Source organism: Lepidochelys olivacea, assembly GCF_965140295.1.
Source record: "Lepidochelys olivacea isolate rLepOli2 genome assembly, chromosome: 13".
NCBI classification, from domain to species: Eukaryota; Metazoa; Chordata; order Testudines; family Cheloniidae; genus Lepidochelys; species Lepidochelys olivacea.
Window position 1 is genome coordinate 28,467,899 of NC_140423.1, and position 17,376 is coordinate 28,485,274.

The 17,376-nt window shown below is 42.6% G+C and overlaps 1 protein-coding gene across 4 annotated transcripts in view; it reads right to left on the bottom strand.

Moving 5' to 3' along the window:
- The window catches only part of CBFA2T2 (CBFA2/RUNX1 partner transcriptional co-repressor 2), a 99,918-nt gene that overhangs the window by 9,243 nt on the left and 73,299 nt on the right, over nucleotides 1–17,376 (bottom strand). For all 4 annotated transcript variants that reach the window (XM_084646479.1, XM_084646477.1, XM_084646480.1 and 1 more), the window contains exons 2-9: nucleotides 15,527–15,670; nucleotides 11,108–11,349; nucleotides 8,306–8,395; nucleotides 7,115–7,296; nucleotides 6,057–6,310; nucleotides 5,251–5,336; nucleotides 2,658–2,853; nucleotides 367–435 (exon numbers count right to left, since the gene is read on the bottom strand). In XM_084646479.1, the coding sequence (XP_084502605.1) occupies nucleotides 367–435; nucleotides 2,658–2,853; nucleotides 5,251–5,336; nucleotides 6,057–6,310; nucleotides 7,115–7,296; nucleotides 8,306–8,395; nucleotides 11,108–11,349; nucleotides 15,527–15,670 (1,263 nt within the window). The remainder of the gene's footprint in view (nucleotides 1–366; nucleotides 436–2,657; nucleotides 2,854–5,250; nucleotides 5,337–6,056; nucleotides 6,311–7,114; nucleotides 7,297–8,305; nucleotides 8,396–11,107; nucleotides 11,350–15,526; nucleotides 15,671–17,376) is intronic.

Here is a 17,376-nt window from a genome sequence, read left to right on the forward strand (position 1 = left end):
AACGTATTACTCCAAACCTCCACACTCAGCTGTTGGCGCATCAAGTCCACACCTACATTTTCCCAAGTGCGTCTCCAACAGCTTCCCAAGCTTGTCTCCCCAGGTATTTATACTTCTGGGGCTGGGCATGCATTCAATGTGGCACGCAAACTCCCAAACTGCACACACACATCAAGTATGCGCTCAGCTCAGGTGCAAGCCTCTTTGCAAATCTAGGTCAGCATATAACCAGCCAGCCAGGAAAGGAACCACACATTCAAGATGCTTTTCTACAAAGCATAACTTTGCATCTGGCCCTGTGTCCGATCTGCATTTATCCCTTAAGCTTATGGTAACTCTATCAAGTGACCATCTACAAATACTTACCAGCTTTTTTCCATATCTCTTCAGTAACATAGCCTGTCCCGGACCGGCTGCTGAAGTCCCGCTGGGAATCTGTGGAAACAAGGAATGCATTGACGGATCAGCAGTGTCTCCTCTCCTTGAATTATTTTGCTTAAACAGCCATTCCAAACCCTGCAGGAAAGCTACGAGAACCTGCAGACAGTGTCTATAAACCTAGCTAAAGCACCAAGGGACCACGATAGGCTTAATAGCTAAAACCCAAGCAAGTGATTTCTGCAGCTCAGACCATTCATCAAATGGCAAGATGATAAATGAACTTTTAATTAGTGTCCTGCATGATTTATTGCACAGTGTAATCCACTTCCATCTTCCGATACTTTATAATCACAGGCTATATTTATAAATATACCTCGTCAAACATCTGCTGTGTGCAATGATTGTGAAGATCAATCTATACTAACAATGTATTACATTAAATACAGCACTTTTCATTTTCAAAGATCCCAAAGGCAACTGCCAGACTAAAACTGAAATACAAACTATGCATCTCAAAGCTATAGGTGTACAAACACACCTGATACTACACAAGCTCAGTGAGATATAATGTGACAGATGCTGGTAAACGATTTCTTTACTTGGTATCACGTGATCTCAGCAATTTAAAATATATTTCCACTGGAAAAGTTTTAGAAATCTAGTAGTATGGCTTTTACACACAATCTTTTCTGGTATGTTTTTTAAAAATATGTTTTTTTCTAAAGGTTCACATGACTTCAGAAAAATTAAACTAAACTAAGTCAAACGGTAATGGAAAAGGCAGAAATATCAGAGTTTGTTGTTCCATAGGTTCTTACAAAACTCTGCAGTGTATACACCAGCTGTTTCACTGACATGGAGGTTTTTGATCTAACTGCACCCTCTAGCTCAAACACACCGGTATTACAGTCCCTGATATTACAGCCTCTTAAGGGAGAATTCAACAAGATTCCTGCTCTTTTAAGTCATTTTTAACACCTTGGTGCTGTAGCTACCTTCGTCCTGAGCAGCTTTAAAAGGCTGTTCTACTCTGAGAAGCAATGACGTTCAGTGGTACTCCCTGTACTTAACAGATTTGCTCCCTCTGTGTATTCATTACCATCTGTTGACTCCAGTGACTTTTTACCACTTTGCTGCTCCACTTAGAATCAACATTGATAAGAAAGAGGGAACTGGGTTCTGTCTCTTTTGTGCTGTCAACAGAATTATTTGCTAAGCTCTGGTCAGTTAAACCTGTAAAAACTCAACTGAAGGCAACAGGGCTGCACAGGTGTCCTTGAGGGAATCATTTGTCCTGCAGAATCTTTATTATGCATGGCAAAGAAATGAATGGATAAGTCCAGCTTGACTCTCAGAGCCCCAGGTAAGTCTGTAGGGCAGGCAGGTAGAGAAAACAAAAAGCAACCCACTTTTTTTACTTGTAATTTAAGCACCCGTGATCTGGAATTTGAGTGACAAACACAGAAGCCCACAGTGCTATTTCTAAGGATAGAGTACAGCAGAGTAGAATAATAATTCCTGGCATGCCATTAAAGACTGTACTTCCAATATATTAAGAGTGGCCATTCATAGGGTATACCTTCTTCATGGCTTTAAACAGATTGAATGAAAAGGATTTCTTCCTAATGAAAACCTGCTTCTACAACAAAGCCTACACTTCCTTGGCACTTTCTGAGATATCAGGGTGCCAATTAGTACTGGTTTTATAATTATGACTGCAACCATTCTGCACTCTATTCTCAGTCCTCTTCCTCCCAAAATGTTTCTAAAGAGAAATTTCAATAGAGAAATTTTAATTTTTGCAAAGTTTGGGGGAAGCTGCTCAAGTCATTTCAGAATTACAGACAGCTACAAGTTCACCATGCTTCCAATAAAAATTTTTTTAAAAAAGCATTCTCTATTTTTGGGGTGCACCTGAAACTCAATATCAACTTGGTTTTCAAGTTTCAGATCTATAGGATACTCTCAAAGTAGGGAAAAGGCTAGTCTGGAGAAACCCTTTCAGTCTCAGAGCATATGAACAATGTATTCTTCCTCCAGTCACTCACTGACACATGTAAGTTTCAGAGCACTTGATCCAACCGGATGTTGCCATGCAATATTTCACATTCTGCTGCTTTTAGATCTGACACATCCGATGAACCAAAGGGAACTATTTTTTAGCCTCTAGGTTTAAGTCTCCCCCAAATCTGGAGGACATTGCTGTGGAACCACAGCCTCAAGTGACCAGTAAGCCACCCTGTAACTATGTGGCAGCAGTTGGCTCCCTCTCTTACCACTGTTGATGGAGTCAGAACTCCCGGGACTGTGCTGCCTCGAGATGAATTCACTCCCTCCCTTCCTTGTCTCTGTGCTCTCGCTGCACCGCCTCTTCCAGTAGTTGAGCTCCTCCCGGTCAGCCTCCTGACAGCGCCGCAGAACAGCCATGGAGCGCCTAGTCTTCTCCACCATTTCCATGATGCAATTCAAAGCCTGTTGGGGAGAGAAAGGTGAATTTCAGAACTGGTTACCGATGCCTGTTTCTTTGACGTTCTCTATAGCAGAGAATGGTTTCTTACTGGAAAATGTCAAATTGAGAGCGTACTTCCCAACAACAGGCCCAGCCTGCTTATGTAGACCAAAGAACGCAGAATCATTTGAATGCAATGGGAAAATCAGAGACATTCAAAGTCCCAGTGAAATAAAGCAGAACATTCTCTCAACAGCTGAGATTTCTCTTGTTAAAGTATTATTCAAATGAGTTCTGCTTTAGCATTATCAGATCTATGACAGCAGGTTCCTATTTGACTCCTTATTCTTTTCTATAAATCTACAGACAAGACTAGGGATCTGATCTGTCCCTGTTTGGATCAATTATTGGCATAGTTTCAACCATTGGAAGGTCCTTGATATGCTCAGAGAGCCAGAAAGAAAGAAATAATATCAGCTACACTCACACAATTATTGTTCAAAAATAGCGTTTATTCATTCCCCTGGCATTTGGTGGAAAACCCCATTTTGAAACAGTGTGGGACAGAATTAGTGAGAAATTTCTTTTTATTGGTCTGCAGCTCTAATCAAGTCATGGATTTACAGAAGTGAAATTTCTTATTGCAACACAATTTTTGGCTATTTCACATCAGCCATGAGAAAGAGGGCTGAAATCTGACACTCTTAAAATTTCTAAAACTCTTCCTGAAAAGAGAGCATACTGTGTTCAAATTTCTAACCAACTCCCATCATCTGGAGCTGCACAGAAAACAGAAGGGAATGCAGTGTGTACCCAGGGATTCTCCATCAGCCAGTTAGATTGACCTTGTCTTAGGGAACAGATAGTTGTCAGCAGGGATCCTAGTTTTCCCTTATAAAACCCCCCAAAGTTCTCCAATAAAAAAAACCCATAAAAATCCATGTTTTTCTGTGATTAAAATGAAACACTGAACTTTAGTCTCCCTAACCCCATACATAAGTTATCAGTTGAACACAATGTTTTATTGATATAGTTACAATTTTTAAGCAAGTTCAAAACCTACTAGAGCCATCAATCATTCTAATAAAATAAATTAATAGAAATTGCTCTCCGGCTTCCCAGCTCTGAAGGCAGTGCCACAAACAGCAGCTTCTCACACCATCCCAGAATGCATTCCAGACTCTCCACCCGCCCTTCCCCCCCGCAGTGGGCGTACCCCCAGTTTGAGAACTTCTGGAATAAGTGTCACTGGTACTTTCAGTAAAATTTAGTGAATAAGTAATATGTTTTTATTTTTTCACAAAATGTAAAAACTAAAGATTCTCTGTAAAAATGCAAATTATGCCTTTTTCTGCAGCAAACGGATTTCTACAATCTCTGTTGTCAGTAACTAGCCATATCCCAGCTGTGCAGAATTTGGAAGTGCTTTGATACCATCTCCCCTCTCACAACACAATTTTATCACAATTATGTTTTATGCAGGGATCAATTTAATAGTTTTCATTGCCTTCACAGAGTCCCAGAATCCAGGATTAGTATCAGAAGAATGAACAGTATTTTGGGGTAAATTTCCAGCCAGGTCTCTGTCCAGCTTCCACTTATGCACATGCAAAATTACCCCACAATTTGCTCAGCACTTTGCAGATGGAAACACCTGTTAAAATGCTAATATTTGTATGTACCCTTGAAATAGTCTTGTACCTGTAGGTGCATGCAAGTGGTAGCATTGGGTCCAATTGGTTTTGCAGGTGCCATGGTTACTAATTGAGGTCATAAACAAATGTAAGGCCTCACAGGCATTTGTGCCTGCAAAGTGCAGGTGTAACCCACATGTGGGTGTATGTTACAGAGTCTCCTGTGCCTGCCCCACAGAGGGTATGAGTCTGTTACAGACTCAGCTACCGAACTTTTGCTCAAGCTGCAGTAGCTCTGGAGGTCCCATGTTCAATCCCCACAGTGCCAACCAAGATGACAGCTGTCACAAAGATACACGTTTGTGCCACTTGTCCATGTCACAATCAGCCCTTCATTTCCAAACAGACCCAAGAAGATAGCTGTGCCCCAGCTTCAGTTAACATTGCATTATCAACAGCAGCAAAAAAAGTATTCGTTCTTCTTTAACTAGCAATAGGAATTACAATGTCTTTACATTACACTGCAGTTTCCATGAAAATATATTGCCTCCTGCTGTTTCCTTATCCGTAGGATGCGCCGTTTTAGCCAAAACCCAGATTATCACAGGACATCAGAGACTGGTTAGGGAAAAATCGGCAGCAGTTTTAAAATATTTTTAGTGTGCACTAAAATAGGCCACTCAGAAAATGCTGATTTGACACCACCTATGACACAGTCACATAAAATGAAGCAGCTGGTGGTTTGGTTGCTGGAAAAGGATTTTATTTTTTTTTTAGGTTCCTTACGTGATCAAGATGCTTCCACTCATCAGCCCACTCTCTCTCCGTTAAGCGATGGTCCACAAGCTCATCCTGATAGCCGCCATTTAAACCTGTTATAAATTACACCCAAAATTAGGACCAGACAGCATGATTTCTTCCATTAGACTTTACCCCACTTTCAAATCGTGATCTGGTAGCTCCAGCCAGTGGATAACAAATAAGGCTCGTTAAAGTGAAAAAATATACGTTTCAATAGTGAAGAGCAGTGGCGTGGAAAAGAGAAAAATCTTCATTTGAACAAGTATTTTTTCCCTTTAATGCCAAATGCACGTACTTCCTATGAAACTGGTCTCTGGGAACATGGCTACACTGCAGCTAGTCACCTGAGTCCAAGCCCACCAGACCTTCTGGGGGTAAGCTTTGGTGGCTAGCCCAAGCTACAGTGTAAACACTGCTACTTCAGTGCGCCAGCTTGCGCAGAGCTAAGACAAGTCTGTCTATGCGTGCTGGGAGGCACACTCCCCAATGCAATGCAGACATATCCTGTACTGTCTACAGCAAGAGGGACCTCTCAGATGACAGCAGATAGCTCCACTTATACTGTATTCTAAAGAGCTCCTGCAACTGGTTCTTTAGATACAGCTGCCCTGCCCTGTCCCCCCCCACAGGTTTATCTGCCTACAGAAAGCGATTTCCGGCAATGTGCATTTTATTGGCGGATCTCCTCAGTATGCTGCCCAGCTGTGTACTGGACCATTCCATAGGAGCCCTAGTATGACAGATCAGGCAAGATCACATATGGGACAGAGAAGGGGCCAGGGCTTTCTTACCGAGATTGCTATGTCTGTCGCGCATATCCCTCTGTTCCAAGAGCTTGTTGGGGTCTCTGTACAGGTGGGAAGTTGCGATGTCTTCCAAGGTGTAGTGCTGGAGTGGAGGTGGGGTTGGATGGAACTGCCCAGCAGGATTCATGAGGGGTAGAGCCAGGGCAGGGCTGTGTCGCGGAGCTGGACTAATGGTGCACACTCTCTTGGCAGGTGGCTCCGATGGGAGCGGGTCTCTCTCAAAACTATTTTCTTCTCTTCTGCAAACATGCCAAAAGAGGTGGATTTCTGTCAGCACTAAGAACATATTCAGAAAGGGAAAGAGATGAACCCAGCTGTCCAGAGAGAGAAACAGATTTCAAACCAGGACTCTGAGCAGCAGAACTTAGCAGGAACAAGCTGGGAAGCCAAAACAAATGTATTACACTTGAAAAAACCCAAAACACAACTACAGGACACACTGCCATGTGGGGGTGGGGGAGGAGAAGGGGGAAGAGAAAAGAAGCTGTTAATGTAGATTATTTCCAGTTGCTCGTCTCTAAACTCCAGGCACATTCTATGTAATTATACACAAAACTGTATCCAAAATACAATTAGCAAAGCTTAAAATAGACTTCTGAAACACACCCCTCCCTGACTCCCAGTATCTCCTCCAGAACAGCCTCCCATTCCCTACGCACTCCACTCCTCCAGGCAAAGCCTCAGGGAACAGCCACCTCTTGCATTTTAGGCCAGACTGAAGACATGCTTCTAGCCAGCGAGGCACTCTCAGGCAGACTCTGCTTGAAAGCGTATCAGTGCCTGAAGAAAACCCTGTGAAGCCCGGCGCAATGTCCTCACAAGCACACCATTCTCTTGGAGCATTTTTATGGAGCCACGTTGGACACAGCACTGAGAGCGAATTAGAGGGGTCATTAACTGCGAGTGAGAGTTTGAACAGGCCACTTGGCTTAACACAAGGCAAGAACAACATCTTCCAATAGTATTAGGTTTCACTTTGACTTCATTGCTCCAGGAACAGGGCCACTACTTAAAAACTGAATTGAACATGCAGTTCCCTTTACCTGTCTGGACTATGTCTCTTCCCATTTCCATTCACCTCCATCAGCAGCTCAGAGGAGTCGGCTGGGGATGTGGTGTTTGTGTTCAGCAGGATGTGCTCATGCTGGGCCAGGTACTGGGAAGGAGTTTGCTTGGCAGCCCGGGCACAGTGCAGCAGCTCCCTCTGCAGCAAAGGAAGGTTGGCCTGGAAAACAGGTTGCACTGCATTGCAGTTTTGGTTTGTAAAGTCTGACAGCAGTGTTGATTCCGTCTGTCTACTTGACTCCAATTATCTGTCAAAATGGCATGACTAGCGTCCACAGTTTAAAATTAACGGGGCCTGTGCTATAGCCTTGCTGTGCACTAAAAAGGCACTTTATGATGTTTGTATAGGTGACACGTGCTTATGTGAAAAAACTGTTCTCTTGAGAACTAGAGAGGCCCTGAAACGAGTTGCGTTAGGAAACAAAATGTTACACAATAACCTTCCTTGTGATTCCAGCATCTTGTCTATTTCAGGGCCTTGAAAATCTGAAAGCAAGACCTGATTAGATCACTGCTGAATTTTGTTCTGTTTTATTTTTCTGACACACAAATAGACATGATAGGCTATTATAGACCTTAATACGCTGTTAGGGCTATCCCAGATTGCTGTATAAACAAACATTTAGAACATATGCTTTATGCTTTTAGTGCATCTCTAATGAAAAGATGACAGCATTCAACATTACATATCAATTACTTATTTGTTTTGATGGAGTGCATAATTTCTCTGAAACCTCAGAAACTCCCTTCCCTAAGTACTTGTATTTCCTCTGTTCAATACATGCCCAGCTGGTCTGCTGAAATTAGTTATGGAGTAAACAAGAAATAAATTATGATACTTGGAGTTAAAGAGAATGTGTGGAAAAATGAGATTATGCTAAGAAATGTGTCGGGAAGTTCAGTCATCACCTTCAGATGCAATCAGCCCAGAGGAAATGGACAATACAGGATCTTTAATGATGTCCATGACAAAGTCACACTTTCCCTCTGAGCTGGTCATATTAGGTCAACATGACTGTATATTGTGGACCGTCTTCCTGCGACGTTAAGTGTAATTGCTCTGATGAGCTTCCGGTTTACTGGTTCCCAGCAACTGCAGTGCTGCCAAACAACACAGGCTGCTGGGTTCAACATGTGACATTAGCGAGACCCTGCAGTTTCACCATCACCTTCAGAAATGGAATCACAAAGGGACGAAGAGGGAAGTTGGTGGCCTCTTGGAGCTTGCAGTGAAATTCCTCAATTGTCACTGTAGAGTTCTGTAAAAAGAAACAAAATGAAACTCCATCTTCTGCATAGTTTAGTCCTTAAAATAAATTCTGTGTGAAGAAGGAAACCAATGAAACTTGAAGTTAGCCTTTTTATTTGCCATGTGGGATCAGTAACGTTTGCACCAGATTTTAGTCAGCAGCACCTTATCCCCTAACTGGCCTACCAGTCCACTGCCGCAGAGGATGACTGAAAGATTTTCCAAATCCATAAAACATACTCCACAACCTAAAATACAATAGGAAGTGCTTGAGTTCTGTGGAAGCACCATAGTGATTTCGAACATGGCTTTTAAAAATTGGTAAGAAACACTAATTGGGGACCATCACTTCTACTCTGTAGGTAAAAATGCCTGTGTCAAGGTTCCTTTCCCACTCTGAACTCTAGGGTATAGATGTGGGGACCTGCATAAAAACCCCCCTAAGCTTATTTTTACCAGCTTAGGTTAAAACTTCCCCAAGGTTCAAACTATTTTACCTTTTGCCCTTGGACTTTATTGCTGCCACCACCAAGTGTCTAATAAATATATAACAGGGAAAGAGCCCACTTGGAAACGTCTTTCCCCCAAAAAATCCTCCCAAACCCTACACCCCCTTTCCTGGGGAAGGCTTGATAAAAATCCTCACCAATTTGCATAGGTGAACACAGACCCAAACCTTTGGATCTTAAGAACAATGAAAAAGCAATCAGGTTCTTAAAAGAAGAATTTTAATTGAAGAAAAAGGAAAAGAACCACCTCTGTAAAATCAGGATGGTAAATACCTTACAGGGTAATCAGATTCAAAACATAGAGAATCCCTCTAGGCAAAACCTTAAGTTACAAAAAGACACAAAAGCAGGAATATCCATTCCATTCAGCACAGCTTATTTTCTCAGCCATTTAAACAAAACAGAATCTACCACATATCTAACTAGATTGCTTATTAGCCCTTTACAGGAGTTCTAACCTGCATTCCTGGTCCGGGCAAAAACAAAAAACAGACAGAGAAAACCCTTTGCCCCCCCCCCGCCCCCCTCCAGCTTTGAAAGTATCTTGTCTCCTCATTGGTCATTTTGGTCAGGTGCTAGCGAGGTTATCTTTAGCTTCTTAACCCTTTACAGGTGAGAGGGTTTTTTCCTCTGGCCAGGAGGGATTTAAAGGTGGTCAGCCTTCCCTGTATATTTATGACAGCCTGCATACACTATAACCACTTCTAACACTTGCACAAATACAAATCCCAATGCACACACAGGTGTGTATCAACCAAGCCAGGGGTTTTGCACCAGCACTGTATTCAAATACTTACCCAGGTGCCAAGACCATTGAAAGAGTCTGCACAGGTGTTGACAAATTTGTATAGTGCATGCAAGTACGTGCACACATGTGAACAAGAAGGACACTGAAAGTTCAGCCTTCATTTGCTAAGGCTAATTTTCAACACTTACGAGAGTTTAGCACTATTTTCGTTTGCTCTCCTAGTGTATCTGGATTAAATTATGCGGGGCAGCCCAAACCTGGCATTAAGAGCAAACAGCCATTAATACACATCATGTGTTCTGCTATGTATCCCATCAGAAGCATTTTGCGTGACATGAGTCTCTCCGCTCACTGGAGGCTTAGAATTTACCTTTTTCTAAAATAGTGACTGAATCAGTGAATTTACAGCAGCTATCCCTGTACAGTGGTAGCCAGAGGACCCCAAGATTTGCCAGAGATCTCTCTCCATATCTTTAGGAGCTTATACATTCAACCAGTCAGCCACATACTGAACGGTTACAGAAAATATCATGGTGGCCTGTATAGATCAGACCTAGCACTTACATCACCACTTTTTCAGAGCACTGCACCAAACATCAGTCCACTCTCACCACAGCCTCGCGAAGCAAGGAAACATTATCGGTTTTCCCCAAGGCCATACAACAAGTCAGTGGCAGACCCTGAACTTGTGAGTTCCTGATTCTCTCTCCCCTCTGCACATTCCTTTAGACCACATTGCCTCATGCAGCAAGGAAATATTAAGTTTGACCACACTGAAGCCATGACAGTATTTAACAAATGGTGTGTCAAACTGGCATTTCCTTCGTTTGGAAGCAGATTAGAGTAAAATCCATCAGCAGCCAGTCAGGAAAATTAGGAATTCTTCATGTTCCAGAGGGTTACAACAAGACATGAGCAGGAGACGGTTTATCTAGCAAAAAAATAACATGCACTTCTCAGTTGCAAGGAAGCTCTATCTGCAAGAGAAGGCTGAGGAGAGCATGTTCAGGACCCTTTAGCAGAAGATTTATATCATAGGAAATTACTGTTTTGAAAAAAATCAGACCTGCTACTCTCCTTTCAGTTAGGAAAAAAAACAGAACAGGCCTGTGATTTGTAAGGTAGGATTTTTAGCCCAAGCCCCTCTGGATTTCATGGAGCTTAGTGGCATCCAGCTAGTAGCTGAAGATAAATACAGATGAGAGTCCAACAGCTTATTGAAGCCAAATGAAGATGATGAAAAACAGAAAAGTTATGAGACAGGGTAAACATTATACAAAGTTTAGACTTGCTTGGTAAATAGCTTTCCCATAAGCCACAAATGCATAGTATTGTGCAATATATACACATGTCGGCTGCCAGGTTCCCATCATTAGCAGAGCTCTGGCCCACCAGAAAAGCCCCAAAGGCCATTTGAGAGGCTTTAGTCTTGAGCAGCTTCCAGGACTCCATTTGTAGTGCTTACCACTAGTGCTAGGACGAGGGTCCGGACCTTCTCCCCAATCTCTGGTGAAATGTCATTGCCAAACTGCTGAAGGGTGGTAAGAAAGCGCTTGAGTTTGCTGAGCTGCCGGGCCCCACAGGTTGCTGGGAGTTGCTGATTGGTCAGTGAGGATGAAGATGACGAGGCAGGACCATTGCTGAATCTCTGGGGTGGAGAGGGTGCCCCATTCAGCGTCGGGGGAGAATGGTTAATCCCATTGGGCACTGAAATGCAGAACCAAACCAAAACGTAAGCATAAGTGACCACTGCTGCAACATACTGTAGAAATACCCAAAAGGGGCATACAACAATTCCATTCTGGTTCGAGAGACTCAGAAAAGAAAACTGACTAGAAACAGAGCAGAGCACCCCAGAATTGTGGGTTAAAGCAAAAATACCATGTTAAAATGGCCACAATGAGTTTATTTCCTCAACCCCTGTACCTGTTTCTCTAAGTGCTCATGAAAACACAGGACATTTCCTGCTGATGTACTCAAACACAAGGATGCAGGCACAGCTCTGTTGAATGGCATTTATACCCATTACTTTTCAGCACTCTAACCTTTCCATTTCTGGCTCTGTTCTGATACGGAAGTTTAACTATTCAGCCGCTTGTAGACCAGCTGTAAAAGTTTGCAGGCCAGATCAGCTGTCCATGGTTTCTTTTTTAAACCTACCTGTCAGCTGTTTTTTAAAATGTTTTTCTCATCTGAATCCTATTGAAATTTAGAGCATGGACTTTAATAGACTCCAAAGACCTATCTTAACTTCCAAAGACATGAAATCATTACTAACAATTAGGGTTAAAAACAAATGCTTTCTAAATAAATACCTATGGTTGTGATACCTCTCGGGGAGCTGAGCTTCATAAGGTTTAACAGTGTAAGGCAGAATAGTGTCTCACATACAGATCAAGGGCTTAGATATGCTTTAACTCACCCAGAAATTAGGGGCTGCACGCCAGAATTTCTGGGTGACATTCTCTGGCCTGCATTAAATGATTGCAATGGTCCTTTCTGGCCTTAAAAATTGACAAATTCAAGAAAAAAGAAAAGGAGTACTTGTGGCACCTTAGAGACTAACCAATTTATTTGAGCATAAGCTTTCGTGAGCTACAGCTCACTTCATCGGATGCAGGATCCGATGAAGTGAGCTGTAGCTCACAAAAGCTTATGCTCAGATAAATTGGTTAGTCTCTAAGGTGCCACAAGTACTCCTTTTCTTTTTGCGAATACAGACTAACACGGCTGTTACTCTGAAACCTGACAAATTCAAGGTAAATCAATTTTGTTCACTTAGTCTTGAGTCCTGCCAAGCATCTGACAGCACAGATGTTTGCACCCACATGCAGTACTGCGGACATCAAGAGGCCTTTGCTGAGGTGTAAAGGTCCATCCAGGCGGATCCCGCTGCAGGATCAGGGCCATGCCTCTCCCCAGGAAATTTACATCAGCCTCAGTTTTGCAAGTGTCTGGTGTTTTTGATCTGATCATGTTGGTGAGCTTCTTAGTCTATTTCAACATGCTTTCTGACTAAATTAGACAAAGCTGCTGATGTTTAGGGGCTTCAGGAGGGATTTGAAAAATTGTTCAGATCCCGATACAGCTCTTGTGCAATCTGAGGTCCTGTCTGAGAAACGTTTAAAGCAGGCATATGATTCAGGCCCTAATGCGATCCAAACCATGAACTGCAGAGTGGAAAAGTACATCATATTCAACATATATTTTAAGTCAATCCACTGTTTCAAAATTATAGCCCCAATACTGGACTCCTTGTACCCCAACACCCACTATAGTCACTGGGAGTTTCGGCTGAGGAAGTAACACAGGATCAGGCCCCAAAGAGTATAAAAATATGACAAGTCCTCTTTTAAGGGGCACTGTTTGGAGCAGCACTGCAGAAAGAATGCCCAGGACTATGCTGTCTTTCTGGGATACTGATGCATGCACATGTACACATGCCTAAAGAGAGAGAAACAGAGAGTTGACATGGCTGTTCAAGAAAAACAGATATGACCACTTCATCTTCATTTAAAGAACAGGGAAATCCAGCAATATTTACCAAATTGGACCATGTGAAACAGCATGGAAAAATTATTTATAAACTTAGTATTGTGAAAACTATGGTAGTTTAATAAGAATTATATAAAATTATTGTGTTCTCTTAAAATGAGAGCCTTTCAACTTCAAAAGACTACCCTAGTGAGACCTTTTCAAATGACGGGAAGGGAAGGATTAGGGCAGTTAAACCGCTCAAGGGCTGCTCAGAGATCTGAGGTTATAAAAGCTCCACACACCTGTCGTGGCAGTGGAGAAGCGGGGAGACAACCAAAGAAGAATAACCAGAGTCAGTTACAGATTCACAGGAAAGATAAGGGCAGAAAAAAAAATATCAAAGCTTGCTCATGTTAATGAAAGGGGCGAAAGGGCTGCTACAGAGGGAAAGTACTGCTAGATGGAAGGTAGGTCCATTAATAAAGGAAGAAGGAATGAAATTAATGACAACATGCTGAGCTCTTGTTTTAAAGGTGACCTGCAAAGAAAAATAAAGATGAGCTTTTGAGTTGTGTGTGTCATCATTACGGGTAAGGAAGATCTGAATGTTTTTTAAAAAATGTATTTTTCTATTTAAAAAATAAAAAGTAAAGGAATCTATGGAACATTTAAACACTTTCAAAGAAGCCAAACTAGATGACAGGCATTACATGATATTAGCATGCATGATGAATCCAAGAGAAGTATTTGGGACAGTACTAGAAGACTGGATAAAAGCAAATGTCTTAATGAATTTCAAGGAGGAGGATCCTGGCAATTATTTCCCCATAATTAACATCTATTCATAGTAAAAAAAAAAAATGCAATAACTAACCATTAAAAAAAACAACGATAAGTAAGAAGCAAGGGACGTAGCATGGCCTACTGGCTAGGACACTGGAACGGGAGATCCATGTTCTATTCCTAGCCTTGTTATTGATCTGCTGGGTGAAGTCAGACAAGTCTTTTCCGCAGGATCTTTTGTCTGCCTGTTCGGTTTAGATGATCAGTTCTTTGGGGGCAGATTATTATAGCGTATGTACAGAGTCGAGCACAAAGAGGCCGTGACATTGGCTGGGGCCTTTAAGCACTACTGGAATATAAATAATGAGACTAATCCTCACCAGACCTACTTCATTGCAATTACAGTAAAAGCTAAGTTAGCGAATGACTAGACCCCAGTAGGATTTTAGTAAAACATCTGAGACTGTGTGATTCATAACCTTACTTGAAAAATTAATTCAAAATGGTTTAGATAAGACTGAATAACCATAAACTAGGATGCCATAAAAAAACCAATGTATCAAAGATGAGGGCAAGCGAAAGTCTGATGTGGTAGCCCAGTGAGAAGTATTCTGGAATATCTAATTAAGCATTCTGGCAGAGAGGTTAAGGGGTAAGTGAAATTCATAGATGACACTAAATTGTGCGGGGTTGCAAACATCAGTGAGGGGAGTAAAATAATACACAGGTAGCTAGAGAGATGAGAAGTGTGGGCAGAAAACAGTGAGGAGAATCAACCTTCTAAAAAAAATGCACCTCGTGCATCTGGGGAAAGATAACCCTTAACTCAGCTGTTACATGGAAGGAAGAAAAGTGGAAAGCTGTAATGCTGAGAAAGGCTTTGGGAAGATAGCGACTGGTAAATTGGATACGAGTTTGCAATGTCATAATGGGAGCAAAAAAGTCCAAGTTCCTTTGGACTGCATAAGTGAGGCATGAGGGAGCAGAGAGGGAAATACCCCTCTGTACTGTACTGGTGTTATTGCAGGTAGAAGAGTGTTATTTCTAGGCATCACACTACCAGAAAGAAAAACTAGAGGGAGTAGCTGGAACAGCAACCAAACAGAGCAGGGGTATGGAGGACTGAATTATGTCGAGGAGGGGCAATGAAACTCAACCCTTATTGGAAGGGTATAAATAATTGAAATGGAGAGAGATGATTTGGGGTGAATAAGGAGGAGCTATGAGACCTTCCTGGCAGTGAGATACATCAACCCGTGGACTAATCTCCCAAGGGAAGCAGTGCGAGCGCCAGCCCTGGTCTTCTTTAAAACTAATCTGGAAAAAGCACTTCTGTATTTGAGTCAGTGTATCATAGTGAACAATTCTGCAGCAGTAGGGAGAGGCACTGGATAAACTACCTAGTAGGAGAGCTTCAATCCCCCTTCCCAGTTCTTCGCTACCTCTACGGTGCACAACTCACTCTCTAGTCCAGGTATCAGCACACAAAAACAGCTGCAATATCGGCAGCAATTTTTAAAAACTGAATGTTTCCCCCACGTCGAGATTAAGAGTCTTGTTGAAAATTCAAGGGGAAAAGCAGTTTCCTAACATCAGATCAGACCCAGGTACAGACAAGCCTTACACGCTGTAGGAGTGAACGACACTGGCCGGGGTCCGCCTGGGTTCACAGGTGGCAGTGGTGGCATGCTTGGAGGAGAAGATCTTGACTGTATCTTCACTTCCACAGGCGATCCAGGCATCACTGGCACCCTCTTCTCACTAGCAACTGGTAAGAGAAGAAAAAGAGAGTTTAAAGCTCACTGAAGGTCAAAACCACACACACACCAGCCCCACACCAGATCATTCCTCTGAACTCACAACGCTGCGGGGCAGAAGGAGAGAAAGCAAGGTGCTCATATGCTGCAGTGATGAGGGCGGTGTGAGAACCTGAATAGAACAGGTTAAAACCTCTGCAGGCAGGATACTGATATGGCGCATACTACAGTCTGGACTGATCACGCGTGCACACATTCACACACACTGTTCCAAGTTTTTTTTTTGGTTGTTTGTTAAATCTTTCCAAAAGTAACCAGCCTGCCTGGCAACGCCGGCCTACTCCTGCCAGCACACTGTAGATACATGGGTGGGATTTTGAGAAGTGACTCACGAGCACAAGTCCCATTGAAAGTCTGTATGATTTATGCTGCCGCGTCCCTTAGACGCTTTTGAAAATCACACCCATAGAATACAAGAGCCCAATGAGTTTGAAAGAAGGCAGGTGAAAATGAAAGACTTTCACATCTCCATCCCTCATTAAACCCTGAGGTCAGGCACATAGCTCTAGGGAACCACCATCACACAACGCAAGGCAGAGTTACATTCTTTACAAGGCGCCTGTGATGCCAACAGGTGGCTGGTGGAAAAAACAAACTCTGGCTTTGACAGGTAAGAAAAGGAGACATTTGTAAAGCTCTTTTGTTTCAGGGTTTGATATTCAGTGCCCCAGCAGGTGTGGGTTTGCAGGTGTCAAATGAACACCTCCCCTCTGTGAATAGCATGGGCTGTGCACCCTTGTAGAAATACAGGGCTACCCGAGCACACAGAAAAGGAAGGATGTGTGAACATTCAGATAAGTACATCTGAATAGATGAGTACTTATGTGGGCACTGAAAATCAAGACTATAAAATGTATGGATGCACATACAGTACAGTATTTTCCTAAGGATTTGGGTTCTTAAAACTATTAGTTTTTATAAAACATCATCCCACTTCACCTTTAAGGCCATGTCTTCATTGCAAAAAAGGTAGGACAGTTAACTCTTTGTTAAATCCTAGTGGAGACACGGCACCATAGTTTTTAATCTCGATATAGCTAGTCGAGATCAACCCCAGGTGGAGGGCTCTAGGGGTTGAGCTCAACTAGTTACATCAATAAAAACTCTGTTTCTTGTTTCCACTAGGATTTGATATTGAGATAGCTCTCCACTTTCCTGCAGAAAAAGCCCAAAACCCGCCAGCATATTATTCAGAGACCATGGATGCTTATTGTTGCTGCTCTGATGACAGTGGCATGCAGCTCATCCATAAGTGTGTGACCCAAAAGGAGTAATGTGAGACAATGTGATCCAGATCATCCCCCTCAACAATGTGCTGACCACTTTCTGCTCCTGAAACCGATGCCTGTCTCATCTGATTAGTTCCTGAATGTGTTGTGATGATGTGGTAGCATGCCCTTCCTAAAATCCTTGAAAGATTTCCAGCACATCCATCTGGGCCCTGGTACTTTTTTTTTTTTTTGGCCAGGGACGGGGAGGGGAGGGAGCAAGGGAAGGAAGGAACTGACAGTTGTCTTTCACTTCTATGTGTTGTGTGCAGTGTGTGAGAACCCAAAGGGAACCATCATTGCAGACCACCTGCTTTTTCAGCAAGGCTGCCAAAGGCCTGGAGGAGAGCATAGTAGTTAGACATGTTTCAACCTTCACCACTTGGCAT